General features: G+C 37.2%; 1 protein-coding gene across 8 annotated transcripts in view; it reads right to left on the minus strand.

Moving 5' to 3' along the window:
* The window catches only part of st3gal3b (ST3 beta-galactoside alpha-2,3-sialyltransferase 3b), a 64,822-nt gene that overhangs the window by 3,641 nt on the left and 38,861 nt on the right, over positions 1–22,320 (minus strand). For 7 of the 8 annotated variants that reach the window (XR_001640400.1, XM_016556558.1, XM_016556561.1 and 4 more), the window contains 5 exons: positions 19,496–19,559; positions 18,396–18,491; positions 18,086–18,272; positions 3,701–3,847; positions 248–394 (listed from right to left, as the gene is read on the minus strand). Coding sequence is in view for 7 of the 8 variants with exons in the window: in XM_016556558.1 (XP_016412044.1) it covers positions 248–394; positions 3,701–3,847; positions 18,086–18,272; positions 18,396–18,491; positions 19,496–19,559 (641 nt within the window). In the remaining variant the exon portion in view is untranslated. The remainder of the gene's footprint in view (positions 1–247; positions 395–3,700; positions 3,848–18,085; positions 18,273–18,395; positions 18,492–19,495; positions 19,560–22,320) is intronic. The other variant, XM_016556564.1, reaches the window with a different exon arrangement.

Raw genomic sequence — 22,320 nt, forward strand, 5'->3', positions numbered from 1 at the left:
AAAAAAAAAAAAAAGTAGCAAGTAGCCTAGGACATTCTACTAATGACAATCATTGTAATTTTCCATAAAGTGAACAGATAAACAAACACAGATAAAACAAAGGTCTGAGGTACTGTACAAAATGCTTTGTCTATGCATTAAAACGCCTACTCCTAAAAAAGAAAAAAAAATACACAGTACTACATACATGCTTCACTTTACCAGTTAATTTGACATTTTGTCAATTCAAGAAACATAGAACCGTTACCTCTTTTATAGCAGACATTTTAACTGTTTCGTAGTAGTGCAAGGGTGCATGAGGGGTGTTCATGTCATAGCCAAATCCAGCAACAGCAACCTCATCGCAGTTATGAAGGGCCATTGTTATGGCGACGGTGCCCAACGTTGGAATGTTCTATGGAAATAAGCACAAGTTGATCATCTATCAAACTGTCAGATTATAAAATAAAGCAGCATTTTAATATTTTACTATCAGGTTCTTAACATGCAAGCTGTTCTCTGGTGAAAAGAGTAAAATCATCCACTGAGCTGCTCTGCTCCACAGAGTCTTAACCTAAACCACAATACAAAGTCTTGTGCTTGTTTTGTGAATCATAGCATTCAAATATTGATGCAAATCATATGTTAGACTTGATAACAGACAAGAAAATACAGTTATTGCTCGTTTAATAGTGCATGAAGTGCTAACATGCCATAAGCACTATATTCAACATTTCTGGCATCGCTATCAAATCTGAAGTGTTGCAGCAAAATAAATTATATTTTAATATAATTATAAATTGTGAGTTTGCATTCTGAATTGAATGGACTGTGTACACAATAATAGAATCTCATCACAAACACATGCTGTATTTGCTTTAAGCTTTAGCATGCAAAGACATTAATTTCGACCATTAATGTACAAATGGCTCTTGTGAGACAGTTCTTTTAGTAAATCAGTCAAAAAGAATGATGATCTCACAACTCCATCAAAGTGGTTTCTTAATTAACAATGCACTAACTGACTGGATATGTGTGTAGAAAAATGTATATGTGTGTAGATTATATACACACTCACAAAAGGACTTTGGTGTAATAATGTAAAAATTATCTGACTACATTAACAAAAAAACATGACACAAATGTAAAAAAAATTAAACCTACTAAATAAGAGAAATACACACACACATACAACCACAAATGCGTGTGATTAACAATTTGCTTAAACAGACCCCCACCCCTGACATTCCAATTTCAGGAGGCAGACCTTCACTTCCTCATCTCCCTGGAGGAGTCAACCATTCTAAATCATTAGCTTGCAGTGGCCTGGGGTCTAATTCACACACACACATACATACACACACACGCAATTAGCATTAAGATTGTGTCAGTGTATGCCGCCTTAAGCAGGTGGGTGTCTGGCGTGCTCAAAGGTGGAGGCTGTCAAAATGTATCCCACCTTGATCAGTACCGTATGGGACAGCTTCCCTCCTGCGCTGCCCCCCTACCTACACAAACCTTAGGGGCCTGGGCGTTGCTCCACGTGCACTGCACATGTTACACCATTTAGAGGAGGTCTGAGTTTTCAGGAGGTGGCCAAGATCACACACAGACTCTTGTCTGTACTCATGCCATGATGGGATGGCTGAGAGCTTCAACAAGCTATGATGCTAGTGGCATTTATCTACTTTCTCAAGTCCAATTTCCTGGGTCTGAAAGGAAAGCATGTTTTTATGAGCTCCTAGTAAGCGAGTACTCTTTGTTATAGCCTGTGTTTGAGGTCTGAGGCATCCACACACAGTTCTTTTATGACAATTCCAATTCCCTGTAGGCTATGGCACACCCAACACCCATGTCTAAATAAACTGTGTTTGCAAATGGGGTGGGGGTTCTGAATGCAGCCACATTTATGACACGTTAATAGTAGAATTTAGCATGTCAAATTATATACAGGCAGATTTGTTAAAGGGGACATCAGATGCCCATTTTCTACAAGTTGGTATGATTCTTTAGGGTCTTCATGAAATGTCTGGAACATACTTAGGTTAAAATTCCTCAATAGTTGTACCGTTTCGGTGCATGTCTCTTTAAACGATAAAGACATGGGAATTGCTGCCTCGGACTCTGTATATGGCTCGGAAGTGGTCTTCTTCAAATAGCTAGCTATCTACGTAGATACCGGCTGCAAGCTGAAACAGCTCATTGGATGACACAGTTTCAGACTCCAACAGCCCATAACAAACTGGCTGTGTGTTTTCTTTTCAGATTTTCTGAGCTGGCAGACACACCAGAAACCTAAGTAAATGCAAAAAAAAAAAAAAGCTAAAAAAATAAGTGAACATTTCTTCCGATGTGCCCTTTTGTTAATGAAAAAAAGGGAAAGAAAGAACAAAACAAAAAAGGTACTGAGTGTGAATTTGAATTTAGTAAAGTGAAAATTCAACAAAATTTAACAGGTATTGGGAAATTAAATGCTCTTCTACCCTGGCAGAGAAAAAAATCTTACATTTATTAAATATAATAAATTTAAAAACTAAATACACATTTCTATCCACCTTATTCTTTAATGCGGAAGTAAGCCGTTTTCAGGGAATTTGCGAGATTTCCGGTTCATTAGCCGCTGTAGGGAAATAACGAGAAGAACAACAACGTGCAGCAAACTGTAAAACTGTTTGCACTATAAACCAGTGTGTTCATAATTAAGATAATACATTAAAATAATATGGTAAGACACACCAATTTGCAATATCAAGCAGCAAAACGAGCTGTTTTGTACAGCTAAAAATAGCTGGACGCGGATGACACTGGAAGCCTGACCCATAACATTTACAAATGGCCCACTCTTACGGGAAAAATAAAGTGGATAGGTGGCATTTCAAAAATGACCTGTTAGTATCAAAGGATTATAAAACACTGAAAATGTCTTCATTTTAATTCTTCTTAAGTTCAAATAGCAATTCTGCATCCACTTGCTACCCCAATTCAAATTAAACTCAAATTCAGTAATTTAATTGGATTTAAAAGTTCTTAATTTAATTCTAAATGGCACACAATCCTGATCACTATAGCTTGAGCAACATTTACTCTACATGTGAGGTATATCTAGCCGATAAAATTATAAATTAAAATAATAAATACAATAAAATAAAATGTTTCACTGGCCATTCATCCAAGGTGTTTCCCTGCCTATAGCCGAAGACACTAGAATGTCCCCGCAACACAGAACAAGTGGTTTGCAAAATGGATGGAATTATGGAAAATACAACTTATGTTTAAAAGCCTTTGTTATTTATACTGGCAGTTTTATTTAATTTAACTCAAATTACACATGCCACATTATTTTGAGAACTTATTACTTTTTAAAGCATTTTAATGTTAGGTACTGCATAAGGTTTTAAAACACAGCTTTGTCTAGGTTTGGACAAAATACACTGCATAAGCTCTCCCCACCCATTGGATTAGTCAAGCTACCTTTGACCTATGGTGATCTTTATGGTAATTACAGACTAATTGAGGAAACACGTGTCTAAGGCTTCCTGTGACCCCTATTAACATTAGATTGACTAAAGGCATTGCCTGCCATTTTGGTTCAACAAACCGGGCAGTCCAACAGTTATTCTCAAAGAGCTACCAGTTCTAGCAGAGTCGCATTCTCTTGCACTCAATGTGCTCAATGTAAACAATGTTATGAAAAGTACCGAAACTGAAGCATGTTGCTTACCCCTTTACCCATGAGGCCATTGTTCTGTGGAAGGCCAATAAACTGGAAGGCAGCCTCTTGTATAAAGTAGGGGTTGAGGATCCGAATCTCCGAGGGTTGCCGGGGCACAGAGTGTGCTACAGACTTCCAGAAGCCCTCTGTTCCTTGCTAAATAATAATAATAATAATAAAAAATAAAAATAAAAAACAGAGAGAGGCATTATGATATGGGCAAATGAGTCTGCACATCCAAGTTCGCATAATGAAAAATGCATGGAACATTTTTATATCATCTTACAACAGATGTGAAGAAATCATCTCTTCCATAATCATGAGTTCTGACCCAATACCTATAATGTGCCATCACTGCATAATGATGGCGGTAGTGCAGACAGCTTTCATTAAAAGTGAAGCAGGCCGTCCAGGTTGGACAAGCCCAAAGGAAGTGGACAAATGAAATCCTGACCTCCACGAACGTTCGGGGAGCAGCGGCCCCCAGCTTCTCCCATAACAATTACTCAGGAGACCTGCAGAGTGCCATAGCTCAGCAATTATTCAATCTGCGATCTGGCACTGAGATCATCAGGTATTAGCGTCTTGACTAGACAAGCTCTGCGAAGCCACGGCAGCACTGCTGGCAAACAGCCAGCCGGGTCATCGGACTTAATGGGAGTCACCTGTTCAAATAAGCAGACTCTGCCTTTGATATAACCCAACAATAGGAGCAGCTATTGAGCTAGGCGAATGGCTTTGAAGCAGTTTTGGAGGGCCCCGCGCCCACAACAAGCCATGGCAAGAAAACATCATCTCTTCTGTCAACAGTAGGGTTTTGCTGAACAGAAGCAGAAATTCTGTGGAATGCTGCAACCACAAGCAGGTGTAAACAGGGAAAAACCTGACAACAACAATAAAAATCACAGATTCGGGCGCACATCTACCCAACCACCAAGACACCGTATCCAGCATAGTGTGTAGTATATATTGGATACATCTCGCAAAACTGAAGTATGCCTTTTTCCAGAACGTAACAGGATTTAAAACAGAGTGCGGGTAAACACATGGGAAATGTGCTGGCATCCAGCACCAGTAGTGTTTGGTATAAGAGTGATAGGTTGTTTAAAGGGTTAGTTCACCCAAAAAAGAAAATTAGCTCATGAATTACTCACCCTCAAGGCATTTACTCACCCTCATGCGCAACGCCGACCTCATACGTCATCAGCCCGGAACTGCTTCCACGTACAACTGTTGGTGCAAGCTAGATTAAAGTGATTTTGGACTGATTTTAGAAAAGAAAATTAGAATTTTTTTTAAAATAACTCCGATTGGATTTGTCTGAAAGAAGAAAGTCATATACACCTAGGATGCCTTGAGGGTGAGTAATTCATGGGCTAATTTTCATTTTTGGGTGAACTAACCCTTTAAATAAGAAATAAAACAGGAAGTCCCTGATAGATTCTGTTAAAATCACGTAGCACAAGTGAGGATGTCTCCTTAAGCTTTGACATTCCATCCAGTGCATTGGGCATCTCACAGAGAGGGTAAGAATATTTCCCTGTCTAAGGACAGGTTTAATACTGTACAGGAGGTGCTCTTGTGACTTACATAACAGAGTTGCTATGGAAAAAAAAAAGAGAGAACATTCCTGGCTAGACTGTAAATAATGACCGTAAGATTCAATCTTTCATCGAAATCATTGAGTGTCTACAGAAGCTTAGGTTCAGCTTACTCCAAATCCTTTCAAACAACACTGAATATTGTATTGATTTGTTTGTCTATTCATTCACTATTCATGTATTCATTAGATATTAAGCACTAAAGGCTGCCAGCACTAATAGTCTCGCACAGGCGTGTTGAAGACAGTGACTTTTATAAGCAGTTATTAAATGCCCCAATCAAACACTCTTGTGTTCGGTGGGACAATAAAACACTAAACACAGTTTATAACTGCTGCTGTCAAAGCTAAATTTCAAATAAATCTTCTTCTAAATACATTTAAAAAGATTGACACATTTCACATAGTTATAGAAATAATAAGAAATGCATAAAAAGAAAAATAGAAAAAATGCTTGCTTTAAAGCAACTAAATATACAAGTACAGTTATTTATATTTCCATGCTCACATATATCTGTACAGTTGGAAACAGTACTGGAAAATGTCAATTGAAAATACAAAGAGCACAGTGAAATATCAAGACATCTGAACAAGCCCAACCCAAGAGTCAGCCTGGTGACAGACTAGTTAAACAGGTTAAAGGGGTCATATGATGCGATTTCAAGTTTTCCTTTCTCTTTGGAGTGTTACAAGCTGTTCGTGAATAGATAAGATCCCTAAAGTTGCAAAGACTAAAGTCTCAAACCCAAAGAGATATTCTTTATAAAAGTTAAGACTCGTCCACGGCTTCCTAAAACGCCTCGTTTAAACACACCCCCACATGTCTACGTCACTGTGTGGGAAGATTTGCGTAACACCACCCAAATGTTCACGCAAAGGCACAACTTTGATTCTCGCTGTAGCATTGTTGCCGTGTCGTAGAGACGCTGTGTGTTTCGTTATGAAAGCGAAACTACTTTGTTTGGCCTTCCAAAAGAGGACACAACTAGAAATCAGTGGTTAAGTTTTATTTACAACACATTTCCAGAACAGTCCAACCCAAATATTTAGATGTGAGCAATGCATTTTACGGAGGGCGAGGACTGTTTCCTGGGAGAGGTATAGCCTACAATGCTGGTGTTCTGACAAATAATGCTGGGCATAGAGGAGAAACAATAATGTTCAGTGTGTGGAAAATAATGCTTTTTTAACCTTAAACCACATAAACACATTTCATTACACCAAATACACAAAATAATGTTCTTTTTTAGCAACGTCATATGACCCCTTTAAATAGATGAGTGTCTACAGAAGCTTAGGTTCAGCTTACTCCAAATCCTTTCAAACAACACTGAATATTGTATTGATTTGTTTGTCTATTCATTCACTATTCATGTATTCATTAGATATTAAGCACTAAAGGCTGCCAGCACTAATAGTCTCGCACAGGCGTGTTGAAGACAGTGACTTTTATAAGCAGTTATTAAATGCCCCAATCAAACACTCTTGTGTTCGGTGGGACAATAAAACACTAAACACAGTTTATAACTGCTGCTGTCAAAGCTAAATTTCAAATAAATCTTCTTCTAAATACATTTAAAAAGATTGACACATTTCACATAGTTATAGAAATAATAAGAAATGCATAAAAAGAAAAATAGAAAAAATGCTTGCTTTAAAGCAACTAAATATACAAGTACAGTTATTTATATTTCCATGCTCACATATATCTGTACAGTTGGAAACAGTACTGGAAAATGTCAATTGAAAATACAAAGAGCACAGTGAAATATCAAGACATCTGAACAAGCCCAACCCAAGAGTCAGCCTGGTGACAGACTAGTTAAACAGGTTAAAGGGGTCATATGATGCGATTTCAAGTTTTCCTTTCTCTTTGGAGTGTTACAAGCTGTTCGTGAATAGATAAGATCCCTAAAGTTGCAAAGACTAAAGTCTCAAACCCAAAGAGATATTCTTTATAAAAGTTAAGACTCGTCCACGGCTTCCTAAAACGCCTCGTTTAAACACACCCCCACATGTCTACGTCACTGTGTGGGAAGATTTGCGTAACACCACCCAAATGTTCACGCAAAGGCACAACTTTGATTCTCGCTGTAGCATTGTTGCCGTGTCGTAGAGACGCTGTGTGTTTCGTTATGAAAGCGAAACTACTTTGTTTGGCCTTCCAAAAGAGGACACAACTAGAAATCAGTGGTTAAGTTTTATTTACAACACATTTCCAGAACAGTCCAACCCAAATATTTAGATGTGAGCAATGCATTTTACGGAGGGCGAGGACTGTTTCCTGGGAGAGGTATAGCCTACAATGCTGGTGTTCTGACAAATAATGCTGGGCATAGAGGAGAAACAATAATGTTCAGTGTGTGGAAAATAATGCTTTTTTAACCTTAAACCACATAAACACATTTCATTACACCAAATACACAAAATAATGTTCTTTTTTAGCAACGTCATATGACCCCTTTAAATAGAAAATAGTAGTACTTAATGAAGTGAATGATCTAAGACTGAACATTTCTATAAACCAGGTATAGCATTCCTGTAGCTCAAAATGTATGGCACTAGCAACACAGAGATCATGGGAAATATATAAATATACTGTACATGTATATACACACACACAACCATTCAAAAGCTTGGGATAAGATTCTATTTTATTTTTTAAAAGAAATCAATACTTTTATTCAGCAAGGATGCATTAAATTAGTATGTGACAGTATTAGTGACATTTTGGGAGAAAAAATATAATTATGTCTTTTTTGGTATAATTCATTAGACTTTTTTTTTTTTATTTATGAGACAGAGAAGTGACAAAAAAATGTCGGCGATACACACCAGGTCTTATCTCCAACAACACCACTGTTCATTTTAGGAAATTATTACTTATTGACGACTGTTTTCAGAGCACTGCACCAGCCTGATTCTGGTTTGCATTACAATCCCACCAAAGTTAGACAAGGTCATTCTAAACATAGCTTTATTGTTGACATCTTCTACATTGGTTCCGCCTGGCTTTACTCCAGACCTCTCATCGGCATTCCAGGGAATCACAGCCAGGAGTGCAGAGAAAGAAAAAGTGAGTGAGAGATACCCTGACTGATCACCTCTCTAAGCCCTCAAAACCACAAGTCGTCTGCAGTGCAGGAACTTTAACAACCGCCACACTTTTGTCAAACAGGACAGCCCCTGAAACTGATCCATCTAATAAAGCAGCAGGTGAGAGAGGCCTCTCAATTCCCGAATGCAGCTCCAGCACCCCCTTAATAAGCTTTCAGCATGGCTGCCGAGTATTAAATCACTCCATAAAAATCACAGGCCACATCGCCGGCCTCTTTCTCTCCATCAGTCGCTGGAAACGAGAGGTCAGGGTGAACGTTCAGCGGTGGCTGGGAAAACCTGCTTCTGACTACAGATGTGTGGTGGGAAGAATCTTCCCAGGAACAACTGGGGAGAGTTTTCTTTATTAACAAAAAATATTAGCGTTGACAAACCAGGAAAGCAGAGCCTGAATTAACATTTTAGAATTTTGACATGTAAAAACCAGCTGTCATGTTTTTTTACTGGTACGTTAAAATTGCAATGAAATTGAAATAGCGGCAGATAATTTCTTCCATCTTGTTACATACATCTGAATAAAACTTATAAAAAATGAAAAAATTGTGGATGGAGGCAGATCCATATGCAAGCATGCAGTCGATTTCAAGAAAGGTGCCGGTTCAAGTTGCTTAAATGACTGGAGAAGTCTGGCATACATCACCAGAAAGTCGTCTGTCATTTCACCGGAAGACTAAGAATTACAAGGTCAAAACACTTGAACATATAAAAAATGAAACATGTACGGACGAAACATTCACAATAAGATCAATAACAAAATTGACTGAATTTTCATTCGTCAGAAAAATACAAATGTAGATCTTGCCATTGGTTTCTAAAGAGCCATGAAAAATGATATACTGTATGTAGTCTTTTAAAGTTTAGGAGAGTTAAACATTTTTCCTGATTGAACAGAAACTTGGAAAATACATTTAATGTTTGTCAAAACACAAATTTACATTTAGTGCTTGACAAATTTGCATTTAAGAGCTCAAGTTTCAGGGAGGAGTATGTAAAAGTTGATGTTATTTGCAGTGAAGTGTGAAACGCAGTGTGAAAGGTATTTGATTTGTTCTCCTTTGACATCGGTGTAAACACTTCTGATTTCTTCCATATGTTATGCAAACGCATGGCTTAGATAGCAACACATATAAAAGCCAAACTTCATTATAAAGAACCTCCAAGCCAAAAAGTTAATGCACAATGAGAGGATAAATCTGGCATCTTCAGGGTTCAGCTGACTAGATGGTAGATCAACCACCATGGAAAGTGTTATTTTAGTATTAAAATTTTTATATTTACAAATTTAATTTCAGTTTAAGTGTTTAATTTAATTTTGTTAAGTGCTTTTGCATTTTTATTAAACCTTTACATTTAAGTTAAGTTAAAATTAAGTTTGAGGTTTTCATCTAATACTCTTATTTTTTCAGCATTATTTCAATTAACAATTTTTTTTTTGAATTTGACATTGCATGGAAATCATGTAGATCAAGTTGTACAGTATAGAAGATACACAACCTAGAAATTAGATTTTCACCAATAAAACGGTCACAAAGGGAGATACCATGCAGAAAACCTGTCTATACACCTAGAAATATTCATATTGCTTTGATCAGGTTTATACCTGACATGGTCAGACTCAATGAGAAACTTCTGAACCAGGAGTTCCTTTTAAAAATGATGCGCAGGGAAATCCTATCTGGTCAGCGAGGGGCAACAGGTTGCCAATGGATCATTCCACAGGTGCTCATGAGGAGAAAAAAAATAGGGCTCCTTTGTAGTATTATGTGAAAAATGTAGCTGTTCTCCTCAAAATAAATCACAACCTTTTCTCCCCGTCTCTCAAGATACTGCACACAAGTAGAGGAAAAAGGTTTCCTGTTTATCTTTAGGTTTATATTTAAAAGGTCAATAAACTTGGGAGGTACACTGTCAAAGTGAAATGATCTGTTTTTATGGTGTGTGCTCTAGCCGACAGAGCTGCAATCAAAGCCCGTCTTCTAGAGGCTCAGGCACGCTGTTGGACAGATGTTATTTCTGCTGCTCTAGTTGCCATGCTCTGAATGCCTATAAACATAACAGGGCAGATGACAAATTTGCAACTGCAGCTAGGCTGTGACATATCAACATGCAAATTTATACCACCACAGTCAGTGCTGAAGCCTGATAAGAAGTGTAAACCTGCACTGGCAAACCATTTCACCCTGGGCCCTATATGAATCATATGAACTTCAGTTTGTATATAAAGCACTGGAGGTTTATGAGCGCCCCAGCAGAAATGTGCACATTTCGTTGGAGCACTCATCCAGAGCAGGTCAGGTTCATTAAATCTAAATCCCATTGCTCTTGACCGGGTCAGGAATCCCATGATAGCTCTCAAAATGGCTTGATGTAAACAAGATAGTGAAAAGTCAAATAGCCTGTGGATGGTTCATGGGTGGCCATCTGAGACTGAGACTACCTTAAGCATTAGTGGACTGCTTAAAGGTTTGACCTAGCTCATTTTTAAACCTTTATATTACCCTCGTATGTACAACAGATACACACAAGTGACTGTTAGGCTGATTTGGAGGATGAAAGCCCAGCTGTTGGCATGTTCAGAACCAAACATCCACATGTCCCCTTGTCAACCCATGGCTTGCTGCCCCATTGGGTCAAAGGGAGAGACGACACCTGCATCCAACTCTAAAAATAGACAGGTTTCTACAGAAAACTGACAAATAACACAAAACCTGTTTCAGGCTTCAAAAAGAAGGTATCATTATTTCCTTGATTATTATTCATTATGCATCATTATTACCCTGATAATCTTCCCCTCTAGTGGGCTGTTAAATCAATGAATGAATCATTTAGAGCAGTTTTGTGAAATGGATTAACTGATTCATTGCAAAAGAATGCAAAGAATGACTCGTTCATGAACGAGTCATCACTATTTCTCTCATGAACGCCAGGTAGGGTGCATGCCAACATTTTGAGGTAATAGCAACACATTTCTGTCTGTTTCTCACACAATGCTTTCCTATAGCTTCAGAAGACTTGGAATATAGTAAACAAATCTATTATTAGTAGTACTTCTGATACTCCTGTGTTGCTTTTTGCTATTTTTTGGTCCTCTTTCATTTCATTATATTGAACAGACCGACTGTTTTTGAATTTCCCAGGATGAGTAAATGACAAACTAAATTTTTGGGTGAAGTACACCTTTAAGATTTCGCAAGTGTGCCATGAGTCACCTTTCCTGAAATTGTCTTGAATAAATAAAGGCACGCTCTCAACAGGCATCCACAGAGATAAAGTCATGCACACAACAGTGTGTACTCCAGGAGTTGCATTTTGGCATACAAATAAAGCCATGTACAGACTAAACCACAAAATATAACAGGCAACCATTATACAACAGGCAATTCTGTACAACACGCTAACACATGGAAAGCACCTTCAATAAATGCCAACAGCAGGAGCCTGAAGGAGTGTCTGATAAGTGACACACTCTTGCCTCACTCTTACCATGTAAGGCTAAAATAATAAGGGATTAAGACATATGGGAGAACGAAGTGATGGGTAAATACATTCAGACAGAAGCCAGAGGATTACCTAGTCAATGGTATTCTGAAAGAAAATAATTATCGTGGGAGCCATATGCTCCTCAGCGACCTCCAGGACTCGTTAATTCAGTACGCTCTTATCGCACATGACGGCTGGTCCATTGCCTATTTTCAAATAAGACTCCTTTATATGTTTTTACATCAGTGACCTCTGAGGCGTTAAACCATTTTGAATGACTAAAGTAGGTGAAATCAAGAGAAACGTGACATATTTCTGAAGAAGCCTGATGTTTTCACAAATCTGAATTGTGTTGAGTGGTTAGGGTGAAAGGAATGTTCCAGATTCAAACAAGCTCAACTCAACCACAGAAAATTGTCAACTTGTAAAAAAAATTAAGATTTCACATTTTGAGTCTAGATTAGGAGGTAAAGAAATATTTAATTTAATTAAGAGCGCTGCAGTGATGACATTTTTGTAGGCCAACTCAGAAGTTAGCATCACCCTGGTTCCCGCAACAAAAAACCCAATAGGATTTTTACAATGGCTTTTAGATTATTGCAAAAAAAAAAAGAAGCTGTGTGACCAACAAAAGTTTAGATTCTTACACGTTTCATTCATCATGATAATCTTCACAAATGAACACAACTTGTGAATTTTGAAGTCTAAACACAATAGCCAGAAGTGAAAAGCTAAGTGATGACTATACACCACTATACCGTCTCCAACGACTCTTTCAGCCTTTATTTAAAAAAACATTTCCTAGAAAGTCTGAGTTAGAATAATTGCCTAGACAGAGTACGATTTTGAACAGTGAAAGTGAGTAGACGAGCTTACCTGTTTGATATAATGAAATTTAATGTCCCCAAAAACTTTTTTAGTTTAGCAACTTGGTAGCAGACGCTTTTTTCAAAGTAAAAGCTTAAAGGGGTCATATGATGCGATTTAAATTTTTCCTTTCTCTTTAGAGTGTTACAAGCTCTTGGTGCATAAAGAAGGTCTGTAAACATACATGTTTCAAAGACTAAAGTCTCAAATCCAAAGAGATATTCTTTATAAAAGTTAAGAGTCAACCACGCCTACCTAAAACGACTCGTTCTAACATGCCATTTCATTACACCAAATACACAAATAATGTTCTTTTTAGCAGCACCATATGACCCCTTTAAAAAAAATAAAAAAATAAAAAAAATCGCAAGGGGGCATTACTGATGTATTTTATGTCACAGAATAAAACACGAAAATATCTTGAGCTTGTGTTAACCACCGACCTTATTTCAGGCATTTAACAAAACAAAATAAAAAAATTAAATAAATAAACCATATTGATTTCAAGACGATGGAATCAGACATGCTAAAATGCAAACTTATTTCTGGGTTCTGGCCTACAAAAATACATAATCCCTGCAGCACTCTGTAAGACCAATGACATGCATTATGAAAATAAATAGTGCCAATTTTCAACATTCCTGATTTACTGTGAAAGATCCATCACATGCATGTTATTAAAAAAAATAATAAAAAAAATATTCATAATCTTTCATCAAAATGTAATCATTTGACTGACACTTGGTTTCCAATGTGTATTTGTGAAGAGCACTCAAGCCTCATGGCAGGACATTCAGGTGAACCTCAGGAAGGTTCTTCAATGCTGGGAACGTATCAGTCAACTGTTCTGTCAATACGAACTAAAAAGGCTAGAATTCCTTCCACCCATGAGCGTACACAGCATTCAAAATAGCAGCAGAGAGAAAAACACTTCAAAGCAGCAAGCAGCCACTGTTCAAAGTTAGGCCGGTTTCACACCGCACACGTAAGCAGGGCGTAAGCAAAGCGTATTTTTTCCGGCACCCATGTTAACAGATCAGAGCATTCACATCACGCGCAGAGGCGGCGCGGCAGTGCGTAGCAGGAGCAGAGCAGAAGCGGCAGTGCCGCGATCGTTTCGGCGCCGAGTCTATTTTCGCTGCGCCGCTTATGCTGGATTAAAGCTACAGTGCATTGTTCTTGATCAAAATTTTCATGATTAACATGAAAAATAACAATTTCACCATACAATCATGTGAGGTGTTTCGTGTTTCACAATCACGGGGTAAAAGGCACACAGTATTGATAAATGGATGTGCGGGTCTAGTCGACTAAGCGGTACAGCTCCTACTAGTCGACACTGAAAACAATAGTCGATTACACGACAGAAAAAGAAAAACATACAGTCAAATTAGTCGTCGAGCACATCCCTAATAAATACTTTAGCTAAAATAATGTTTAAAAAAAAAAAAATGTCTAAGTTAATGTTTGTTGAAAACAATCACTTTAGCAAAGTTTGTACTAGGTTATTTTCTGCTTATTTTGATAAATAATGTTCAATAAATATACTGTCATTAAAATGTTAATATAAAAATATATTTTAAAATACAGAAACAAAATAAAAAGTAAAGATTCTGAAAGCATTGAAGGAGATCCCATAATAATTTTATATAGATTTACAATAGTAACAACAAATTATATCTTATTATATGATATAATTAATATCATGTTTTTAAATATGATGGTTTCATTATAAACATGGTGATTATCTCTAAGGTGGACGACACCCAACATAATATATGATATTTACCATCTGAATCTAACCATGTCATGTCAACAATTGGAAAAGTCAGCCATCTATTAATTATTGTGATAATTATTGTGCCTTTCGCCCCAACAGCAGGGGCGCTTTTTACCCCAATAGCATACTTTTACATATTCTTCTCGTTATTTAAAAACTGTTGCTTTAATCATCTTCAACCAAACAGGGAATCATTAAGAAGACCTTTGTCTCAAAATATATTCAATAATTTTTAGCGATTCTCATTTGTTACTTAAATCTACAACATTTTAAAAAAAAAACATCAAATATTAGAGTTAGCACAGAATCAACTACACGAAAACACATCACTGCCAGGAGTTATTGCCCAAACTTCAAAGGCCTGTTTGAATTATTAAAACTAGAGGCATTTATCAACTTTAAGATTATTTTTATCATGTAAACTATATGTACAGCATGTTATATGCACGTGACAGAGGGGAACACGGCCACATCACAGCATGCTGCCCATATCAAAGCACATAACAGACAGTTGTCGGAGAACACCTGAAAAGCGTCAACGAATGAACGATACTCGTCTGTATTTGCAGTATACAAGCCACGGTTCAGCTGCGAGCGACAAACGCTAAAGTCTAAAGCTACATGCCTTTCTAAATCCAACTGCCCACACAGTCGCACATGCTTTTTTGTGTTCATCTCCAAATGAAAGACGTCACCACACAATAGATCTCAATCGCTGTCACCGCTTGCAAAAACAAAGCGTTTTCCATTTCGGCACCATGATTCCTGCCATTAAAGGGAAGCATTTATATTTTGGCAAAGCAGCAGCAACTTCACCACAAGTCACTCAACAGGATTTTCATTGCATCAATGATATTTTCGAAGATATGTCGTAAGATCTAAATAAGACTTGGAAGCGGACCGCAGGGAATGTATTTGTTTTCAAACATGAGATGAACTGTACACTGTTGTTAGGGACACAGTGTTTGATATGATTATGTGTGATTAAGCATGGCGATGAATGCATGTTATTGTTTAGAGATTACTCAAATTACTCAAAGAAACATCTGTGGTACGTATAGAGCGAGCAAACTAGATAAACGCTTAGTCAGATTTTCATCGGGCCCTAAAATATCATCCCCTTGACTTGCCAGTTAAAAATAAACAAAGCCGAAGTTGAACTGTTTGAGAAGGGAGCGAGGGAATGCGAGGGGCTCTTGGAGCCTGACGTTGATCAAGAGAGAAGAATAGAAGTCAGTCGTTTTTCATCTGTAAGAATTCACAATAGTGATAGGCTTCATTTGTCAAGTGACAATCGGTTAAAAGCCACTTTAAACATGATACTCTTACAACTTAATGCATACATGGTCACGTAGACTAGCTAGATATAAACATCTTTTACAGCTGTGGCTGCCTGCCAAAGGAAGAAAAACAATCAGGAACAGCATTTTTACATTTTCTGAAGAAAATCTGAGTGCTGCTTGTCCGAACAAAAATTGCCGCCAGAGGTTTTTATGCAGTTGCTAAGGTGTTCTTAGTGGTTTATATGAATTGCTATGAGGTCGCTAAGGTATTCTGGGTGGTCTCTGTGATATTCGGTTTCTAGATATGGCTTGAGTTCCTCCTTTATCGTAAGTTTTTAAAAGTTTTGAAACTTTATCGAGTTTTTTGGGGTTTTGCCTTTTTTATTATCAGGCAAAAACATACTAGTGCGACTGCTCTTTCTACAAAAAGCCACACGATTTAGGAGGTATCATAAACCACATACAGAGATTCCAGAAAAAAAAATCTGGAAAAATTCCAGGATTAATCATGACAATGCACCTAGGTCCTGATACAAGGATCAAATCTTCCAGCATTCCAGCTTGGATTCACACAAAAGGCTCTCGAGCAATTTCACTCCAATGTTCCAGAAACAAAAAAGCACAGTGTAAATGTAGCTTTTTAATTCTGTAGCGAACAGTGACTTAAGAAAAACTTTTTGATACATCATGTAAATGCAGAAACATTCCTCATACATTATGTAAAAGTAAATAGCCTTATCCTAAAAGCGAGAGAAAGTAGTTCGACACACACGTGTTTCTGCTGAAGAATGCAAATTATGTAAACGTATAAGAAGTAATGGACTAAGGTGTGGAGAAAAAGCTTTCTGTAAGAGACGCGTACAGTATATATATGTATATTATATATATATATGTGGGTTAAGAATATGCCACTGGGCATGTAAATGTGTCACTAACAAATTTTTGGAGTAAATGTAAACGTAGACAGTATGGGACGAGTTACATACCAAAAATTATTACGACCAATACTAAGAGTCATGCTTATCTTTTTTTATTAGCAAGTAGCTATGTCAATATTGCTGCATTATCTTGGATGTCTAAACATTGCCCATTTACAACCCTTTTTACAACCAAGAACCTACCCATTAGATTCCAGTATAGCATGAACGTTTAATTTTCTTCTTTCTGATACGAAAAAGCTATTTTGTTACCTAATACTGTGGTTTTCATCAGTCATCAACCTCTGAACGCTGTTTCTAACATTATGGCAGACACATTGGAGCTTTCTTGACCCCTCATTTGGTGAAGGAAATTCTTCCTTCCAAGAGATCAAAGCCAATGTATCAGAAGCCAGAGGGCAGATCAATTATCTGAGCACTTACCACTGTCCAGCTTGTTACGATCAGATTTTCAGACAAAACTGGCTCTTTTCAGGGGCCAGAGGGGAGGGGGGGTAATCAAATAGCTCTCTATTTTTTTTCCTCTGCCGAGTCTCTTGCACATTGACAAATGTCACTCTGTAAAAAAATCCAGCACTGGTCCCCTGAAAGCCCAGCAGCTGTGCTGGCCGGGAACTCCTGAGGCACATTGCCACCAGATTCCCACTTGACAATAGGGGAAAACAAGCAGGTGTGCAGCTGAGGAAGACAAGTATATTCGAAAAGAGAAATTATGGGGGAAGCCACATACACAGACCAAACGCCTTGACCACGATTACATGACAGATGACTGGAAAAGAAAGAAAAAACACATCCTTAAGAAGCCAAGTAAGCTGACTTCAGAGGAGAACAAAGTGCTTTTGCTTGCTCTTTGTGTGATAAGAAATGGGATGGAGGCAGAGTCATTAAAACTGTGTGAGATAAGAGAGAGCTCATTCAGAAAGGTCCGACCCTTCTGATTAAGAGGCTAATTCACTAGATGTCAGTCAAACCTGGAAGGAGAATGTTTTACATCTCGCTAAAAATGAGACAAAGTCCTTGAACAATAAAAGTCTTTTCTTCAGTAACTCTTTCTTATCAAAATCCTTTAACCACAAAAATTCCAATGCAATACTTTTTGTTAGATGGTGATATTAACATTACTCTAAATTCATAAATTCTAAAAATTCAGCACAGGAGCAGGTAGTGCTGAACTGGAAATGGACCTATGAAAAAAACTGCCACCATTCTGCTTCAAAATTAACTGAATAAGGAGACCTTCAAAACAGGAAAAAAATAATAAAAAATACCAACAGATTTTAATGAAAGAAACAAGACAGTATAGTCACATACTACTGCACTCGGTCTTACCAGTTTCTCTTTGAAGACCATCTGTCTCAGCCATTTAAAGTCAAGAGGTTTGAAAGCAGAGAAGACAAAGAGGGAATCTTTCTCATAGCGCTCGGGCTTCTGGATTGCCCCTTCTGGGTAGGTTATCCTCAGGGTGGTCTTAGTACCTACATCTCTGGTGTAACCACTCACTGGGGCCTCGTTGAGTCTAAAGAATAAATATACTGAAAATCAGTGCAAATCAGCAGCATAAAATCCTTTCGTTTGTTCAGTTTATTGATTTGGTCATTAAAAAGGCAGAGCAAGGTGACTGTGTGGACTGGAGACTCACCTTATCACAACGTCATATTCATCAATGTGGGATCCTAAAGACTTGTTGCTAAGGATACCACCATTGCCTACTATTATACATCTTTTACAACTCAAACTGCAAAGAGAACATATGAGAAGACAGGTGGCATTACTCAAAAATGCACAGCCATATTCTTTACAGAAAGAGTATTTACAGCCATATTCAGCATATAAAAAAATGACAAGCTTAACTTGATATTGCCTATATTGCACAGTCAGGTCAGGTAGAAAATATATAAAATAATAAAAACATACACTATATACATTCGTTACACAAACCATGACAATCAGAGTCAAATGGAACATTTAATGCTTGATACAAATTATACAAACATATACATACACTACTGCTCCAACGTTTGGGGTCAGTAAGATATTTATTTTAGTTATTTTTATTTTTTGAATGAAATACTTTTTTTTTTTTCAGCAAGGATGCATTAAACTGATCAAAAGGGACAGTAAAGACTTTGGCAAGAATTGTTTAAAATTTCATTCTGATTGGTCACATCATCTCAGCTGAAATCTGAAGTGATCTAAAGCAAATGCAAAAAGAATTAAATAAATGCAAAAAGAAATTGGATTACCAACATTGTTAGATTTCTTTTTGAATAAATGCTGTTCTTGTGAACTTTCTATTCATTAAAGAATCCTGAAAAACATGTCACTGTTTCCACAAAATTATTAAGTAGCAAAACTGTTCACAACATTTTAAATAAGAAATGTTTCTTGAGATACAAAAAAAGCATATTAGAATGATTTCTGAAGGATCATGTGACACTGAAGACTAAAAAAAAAAATCAGTTATTTTATATTGTATTAATATTTCACAATATTACTGTTGTTACAGTATTTCTGATCAAATAAATGTAGCCTTGATGAGCATAAGACACTTAAAAAAAATAAAAAATAATAATCATAATCCCAAACTTTTGAGCAATAGTGTATCTAAAAATGAGATTTGACTGTGGGCTTCTCTAAGATAAAAACTGAACAGAACTTCAGGCTTTATGGCGTCACAGCTGGTTAGGACATGGACCTTTGGGCAAATTAATTTGTAGTGATGCATTTCAAAAGTCTTACCCATCTAAATCTGGACCCAGTCCATAATTCTTTGTGGCAGTTAATATAACATCTATGATTCTTTCTGTATTGAGAGATAACAAAAAAAAGAACAAAGAGATGAAACAAATACACTTCTAGATGGTAATGGCTTTAATCTGATTCAAATGATTTTCTTTCATTATCTGCACTCCTGGTGGTCTGATGGAAAAGCATGACTGTGTTATTCACTCCTGGAAGTTGTATTAGCAACTGAAAATAAGTTACTGACACTTTGAAAAAAAAAAAAAAAAAAAAACAGTCTGTAAAAGGGGAATGCCATTTGCAAACAAGTAAAATTCCTTTGCCAAAGACTTCAATTCAGGCTTTCCAACGCTCTCAGTCTATTTACAGAGCTGTTTGGTCATAGCGATCATTCCCCCAATACCCTTGAAGGCATTCATGGCTGCTACACATTATGTCACCTGATTATCAGCGAAGACACCGGATTTCCTAGTAAGGGTGCATAAGCATGACCCATTGAGTTGCCTAAAAGTATCAGTATGCATACTATAAAAGTCCAAAGACAGGAAAACAGTTTGGAAAAGAGCTAATTCAATGAGGACAATGTATACAGCCTTGCCCATTTAATCATCATACCTTTTTGACCCTAACTATATTCCATTGAACAAAAATCAAGAAGGCATAACACAAAGGGAAACACTTTGGGAGGTCTGCTAGGCACTTTGCAGTACGTGTGAGGCGCCAAATCTACATCTGTACATAATTCTTTCTTTTTTTCCTCGTCCGGTGGTTTGAAAGCATCTACCCTAAAGACTATCATTACTGTTTCTGACAACAAAGAGCAAACATGTGAGATTATCTTTCTTATTGGCATAGACGCTATGTTATTGAGAGGCAAACATAATAGGACGTACCAATGTAGTCCTGTGGTTTGAAGCAAATGGTTGTGATTTCAACAATACAGCATATGAAACCTTCTGTAAATTTATTTGGCCTCCATAACAGTTGGTGTAGTGCAAAAGATAATGTAATAGCTTGAAATCTATATTGACCCTAAACTGTAAGCTTAATGATTAAAACGCATCAGGGAGTAGCCGTCATTGTTTGGACAAAGCGCTGACGGCTTACATCAAGCATCACCAGAGACTGCATAAACAGTGGCGGGACCACACTGGAATAAGAAACGAGAAAAAAAAAAGAATAATAAAATTTTAGGAAAACTTGAAATCGCATCATATGACCCCTTTAAGATCAATGGCATAAACATTTCAGCCAAGTATCACTCTTGGCAGTTTAAACAAATGAGACCCTCATCTTTAACATACACTGTTTTGGCAAGAGGAAAATCACATTCTGAAATAAAGTAGAAATGGTCAGGTATGATGCAAATACTTTTAGGAGTTATATCACAAAACCATCTGGAGCATGACTTCTGAGATTGCGAGTCACATAATGACTTTTTTTTTTTATGTAATGTTTGTCAAAAGGCTTTTTTTTGTTTAAAAACTGATTAAACATGCTCATAAACTATTTTAACAATTCATCATGAGTATTAGAGGAACTTCACCAAAGTAGCTGAGAGTGACACTTCATCCTGAGTCACTGGAGACATTTTAAGAGGCTACTTAATACTGTAAGGCACTTAAAAGGCCAAACTTACAGTCAAAACAGCCCTAATGGTTTATTCTCCTTTGAGGTATTTGGTTCATCCATCTGTAAAGGATGTTGGGATTACCCTACAGTTGACACAACCATCTGCAATGCTTTGACTGAATGTTTTCCACTGAGGGCGACGTAATCAAGAGCAGAAATCACAAAGTCGTAGGTGGCCACAGGGATAGCTTATATTGGAATTGGTAGTGCAGAAATAAGACATCTATTTTTATGCCTTTCTGGCCCACAACTTGAGAACCTTTGACAAGCTCTATTCAAGAACCACACGCATCAACCATTCCAAATGAATAAAGTTAAAAGTGAAGTCACGCTAGGCTCACGATCCATGCAGCAAACAAAAACCAGGTGTAATGTAACCATGGGACCTGCTCTTTTGAAAGTCTTCATGTGTGTGGACACGGCAGCCCTTAACTGAACACAAAGGTTACATTCAAGGTACCCTTAATGTGCCCGCTGCCCTCAAGTGCTGGAACATTTGACAATGTGCTGAAATCTAAGATGTAATCATCTTTTCAGATGGAGGGAAAAAAGTAGACAATGGTGGATTACATTAACAACCAATTGGTTTCAAGAAACCGTTGCCTTATCTACAGGTCTTTTCCAAAGGTCTCATTCTCTTTTATACATTCACAAAGCTCAGTAGAATGAAGTTCTTGTTCTCTGTTGAATGGAATAAAATCCCCACATCACTAAAGTACATAAATGTCTGCCATACTGTGCAATGCATCTGGCCACGTACACATTACAGAGGTTTGCTCTCACACTACTGCAATATCAAAGTCACTCCTGACCCTGTGGTTCAATGGTTAAACATAGTAAGAGTTTGGCATCCTACAGCTATAAAGAAACATGGACGGCAACAGTTTAAAGCATTTGGAATTTATCATGAGAATAATTTTTGGGACCAGAGTATTACTGTCTATCAAAACCAGGGCTCTGAACTGGTTCAAAGAACAAAAAATAAAAATAAATAGGAACAAACGAAATTAACAGGAGCTTAAAAAATGGAAACTAAATCATGTTTAATCATTTTATCGTCCCCTCTGATATTTTCATTTGGCAGTCAACCAATGGTAAATTGAAATAGCGCAGTCTATGCAAATGTTACGCTGACGCATCCAGCGTGACTAAATTGCCCACACACTATAACACACACACATACATATATA

Source organism: Sinocyclocheilus rhinocerous, unplaced genomic scaffold (assembly GCF_001515625.1).
Source record: "Sinocyclocheilus rhinocerous isolate Xijiao unplaced genomic scaffold, SAMN03320098_v1.1 scaffold1458, whole genome shotgun sequence".
In the NCBI taxonomy this organism is placed as follows: Eukaryota; Metazoa; Chordata; class Actinopteri; order Cypriniformes; family Cyprinidae; genus Sinocyclocheilus; species Sinocyclocheilus rhinocerous.